At 39.2% G+C, this 4,199-nt stretch overlaps 1 protein-coding gene across 1 annotated transcript; it reads right to left on the reverse strand.

Moving 5' to 3' along the window:
• Positions 1-602: 602 nt before the first annotated feature.
• Positions 603-1,757, reverse strand: LOC136628970 (N-acetyllactosaminide beta-1,3-N-acetylglucosaminyltransferase 3-like). Its single transcript, XM_066605043.1, has one exon. It carries the CDS (start codon positions 1,749-1,751, stop codon positions 603-605), a length of 1,149 nt encoding a protein of 382 aa, XP_066461140.1. The 5' UTR covers positions 1,752-1,757.
• Between the last annotated feature and the right edge of the window lie 2,442 nt (positions 1,758-4,199).

Consider the following 4,199-nt stretch of genomic DNA (forward strand, 5'->3'; position numbering starts at 1 on the left):
GGGTTGAAACAGGCTGTACTAGATGAACATTGTCTTCATTCAGCCTAACATACTATGTAAATAATTCAGTTACACTAAATGGAAATTAAGCCGACCAAAAAATTCATGCCTTTAAATGTATAATTGAAGAGATTCTCTACTTATGATTAATTGTCAAACACATCATAAAAGGGTAATATATAGCAATATTTATGACCAAAGGTCAAGTTTTGTTTAATGATTTTTTAATGAAAAACAAGCAAATAAATAAATTAACATATCACATAAATACACCTTTTACAGCAGTTTCTCCACTAAGTAAACATAATCACATTTCAACAGTAAATTAAAGGGGTTGTACCAGAATTTCAAGTTATTCCCTATTCACACGATAGAAAATAATTTACTGATCGATTGAGGTCTCTGCTGAGACCCCTGCTGATCTCGAGAATTTTGGTCTCATGTGCCCTGCAATGGCAGGAGAGTGGGACACAGGAGTCTGGTCCTCAAATTCCGTGGGGTTCTCAGCAGTGAGACCCCTACTGATCAGCAAGTTATCTTGTGATTCTGGTACAACATCCTTAAATGGCTCTTAGTTTTCAATCAATATCAGTTCATTTCTATTATGCACCTAAATAAACAAATACTTTATGGCCGCAATTAAGATGCGGATCTCGAATTGCGTTCCACATAACTAACATCTCATATGGTATAAAACGATGCACCATTAAAAGTTCTCTGTAATAACAAGGATCGAATGAATCCTTTTTCGCAGAGGGTACACGCACCCCCATCGTTCTTATGCCAATGTGAGTCGCCGGCACAAGTCCGGCCTTTTTCAGACACATGCCTAGATAAACATCATCAATAGGAAACAGCTGGATGTCATGAGATTTATTGTAGATGACATGGGCAGTATATTTGGACATGACAATTCCTCCACCTCCGCAGTACTTTGGGTAGGTCTCAGAAACAGTAACTTGTACAGGTACATAATATTTGCTTCCAGCTTCACGAATAGGCCAACCATTTTCTACTACCTGACCTACAAAAAGGTGCTTATCTGCTTCATGACCACGTACGTAGGCGACTACATTAAAGGTGTTGACAAATACATCATCATCTCCATTAAAAATGAAGTTTGCCCCTGGACAGTATTCATCTAGCCACTCGTGGAACAGGAACTGTTTTAGGGTGAGGTTAAAAAATGTGTCATGAAAGTCCCACTGCAGGATATCTCCATACTTCTGGCTCTCAATTTTAAGAAGCCATCTGAAACGTTGGTCCTCACGCTCATTCTTTGCAGTTCCAGAGAGAAAAATCCTTTTCACCTGAGCTCCTTTATAACTGGTTTCCTCCCCCCATGTCTGACGAATGATGGCTCGTCTTTCATAGTTACCTGGAGAAGATTTTATGGCAAGCAGAAGTACAACGTTTCTTGAGGCTGCTGCACCTCCACACTTATTCGGCGAGTTAAGGATCTGTGGAAAGCTCTTGCAATGCCTATACCGCAGGAAATCCTGAATATGTGCAGGCAGTTTTAAAAAACCATCAATACTTTCCATGGATTTGTTCTCCTGGCATCCAGGAAGCCAGTTAGGTTTTTTTAATTTAGTTGGGGCAACTGTTAGGCGGAATTGTATCGCAATGTTATTTTGTTTTTTGTCTAAAGTGGGTGGTTCATTTTCACCATGATATATGATAAACAGAAGTCCAGCAAAACCCACACTAAGAAGGAGAAGACGTTCTAACTTAATAACAGATGGTCTCATAGTGACACTCTGCAAGAAAAAAAAAACAAGTCAAACAACAGGATATTACATCTGCAAGAAAAAAAGTAAAACCTCTGTGTTAATGACTTCTCCAAGAGTAAATTAGCTGAAGATGTGTCAGTTAAGGAGAGGAGGTTGGAACTGTGGGTTTCACAGGTGCTCTGCTATTAAATGAAAGCACACAAAGCCTCTTTACTCGTAAATGTTCTTCTCAAGAAAAACTGCGAAGTGTGAATTATGTCTTGAGGCAAATAACTTCAGAAACATGTTATAGGGATGTACAAGGCTATAAAAAGCCTACTAAAACATTGCTGAAACCCGGAAAAGAAGAGATTCCTGCTTCAAGTATGAATAAAACATAGGAATTTATTATTAATCAAAAAAAATATGAAATAGATATAGTGATAACCTTTTGGTGTCATCAGAAAATTACTGTTATATAAATCACATTTTTGTGTTAAAGAGTTTAAGAATTTTTGGTTATTTGGGTTTTTTTTCAGTCATAATCTATAATTTTAAATAAATCCTATAATTTAGCATTTTTCACCATGACCACGGAGCCTAAGGCCGCCTGCAGACGAGTGGGTCGGATCCGGCGGCGAGAATTCTCGCCGCGGGACCTGACCCGAGCGCCTGCAGAGAGCAGCGCGTACTCACCTGCGCCCGGCGGCCCCGGCTCTTTCATGTGCCGGCTGCCGGGCAGCCGGCGCATGCGCAGACCGGAGCCGGCGGCCGGGTGAGTGACGTATCTGTGCGAGGCTCTGCGAGCCCCGCACAAAGATAGGACATGCCGCGGTTTGTTTGCCGCGCGACATTTCGCGCGGCCAAACCGCGGCCGTCTGCATAGGAGTGCGTATTGTAATGCACTCCTATGCAGGCTTTCAGTGGCGGAAATCCCACGGGAAATCCCACCGCGGGATTTCCGCCCATGTGCAGGCTGCCTAATAATAGATTAATACTTCATATTCTTTTGAGAAAGTTTCACAGCAGTCATCTCACTAACATCACAGGCAGAATTACACTGAAAGGTAAATACCTCTAAGTAGATAACACAGGATCCACCATTAACCCCTTCATGACGTGGCCCTTTTTTTTTTCATTTTTGTTTTTCCTCCCCCCCTTAAAAAAATCATAACTCCTTTATTTATCCATCGACGTCGCTGTATGAGGGCTTGTTTTCTGCGGGACAAGTTATATTTTTCAATGGTGTTATTTAATGTACCATATAATGTACTGAAAAACTTTTTAAAAAGTGGAGTAAAATGAAAAAAAAAAAACATTCCGCCATCTTTTAGTGCGTCTTGTTTTACGGCGCACAAACTGCAACAAAAACGACATGATAACTTCATTCTATGGGTCAGTACGATTGCTACGATACCAAACTTGTATAATTTATTTTTTTTTTTTACTATAATACTCTTTTTTTTAAAAAGACATTTAATTTCTTTCAATTATTTTCTGCCCTCGTCCTGTGCGCGCAATAACTTTTCTATTTTTCCGTCGACGTAGTTCACCGATGGCTCATTTTTTGTGGAATGTCCTGTAGTTTCCGCTAGTACTAATTCGGAATACGTACGACTTTTTATTGCGCTTTTTCTGTGATACAGGGTAACTGAAAAAGTGCATTTCTGGTGTTCTCTATTTTTTTTTTTTTTCGAACGACGTTCACCGTGTGGGGTAAATAATGTGCTACTTTGATAGATCGCACAAAACTATGTTAGAAGGAAAAAGTGTACTATACACCAACATCAAAGCCTCAACCCAACTGTGAAGCATGGTAGAGGGAGCATCATCGTTTGCTGCTGCTTTGCTTCCTCAGGGCCTGGATGCCATGTGATCATTAAACAAGCACTTAACTAAGGTGAACCAAAAAGTTTAACAAGTTTTTTTAGAGTGTTAAGGAATTAAATGATCATCTTATTTTTACCACTTGGTGAACGCCATCCAAACAAAACTCAAAATACAATAGTGATATTTTTGTTTCTTTTCTATTCTACCCGCAAAATGAAATAAAAGTTTTACAATAAGGGATATATGTACCCCATATTGGTGCCATTAAAAAATATAACTCCTTTCAAAACAATAAGCCCTCACACAGCTAGGCTGATCAAAAATGTAAAAAATGTTGGCTCTTGCAATGCAATGATGAAAATACAAAGAACATTCATTGGCGATTAATACAAAAAATATGTCGGTGATTAACAGGTCAAATGGGTTTTTCTCCTCATTCATTGCGTGGTTTATTTTACTGCAATCCTTTAAAATTTTAGGTTACCCTTTCCCTTGTCTGGTTCCTGTTGGAGACTCTCAAATTGTTTATGCCAGGTATCAAGTAGCAACTTTGGGTTAAAAAAGGGATTCTTTGCAATGCTGATCTGGTCTATTAGGTGAAAACCAAACCTTATACAGATCTGGTACAGCATTATAACATGCCTGAGTCTGAATTCT

The sequence above is a fragment of the Eleutherodactylus coqui genome, chromosome 5, assembly GCF_035609145.1.
Source record: "Eleutherodactylus coqui strain aEleCoq1 chromosome 5, aEleCoq1.hap1, whole genome shotgun sequence".
In the NCBI taxonomy this organism is placed as follows: Eukaryota; Metazoa; Chordata; class Amphibia; order Anura; family Eleutherodactylidae; genus Eleutherodactylus; species Eleutherodactylus coqui.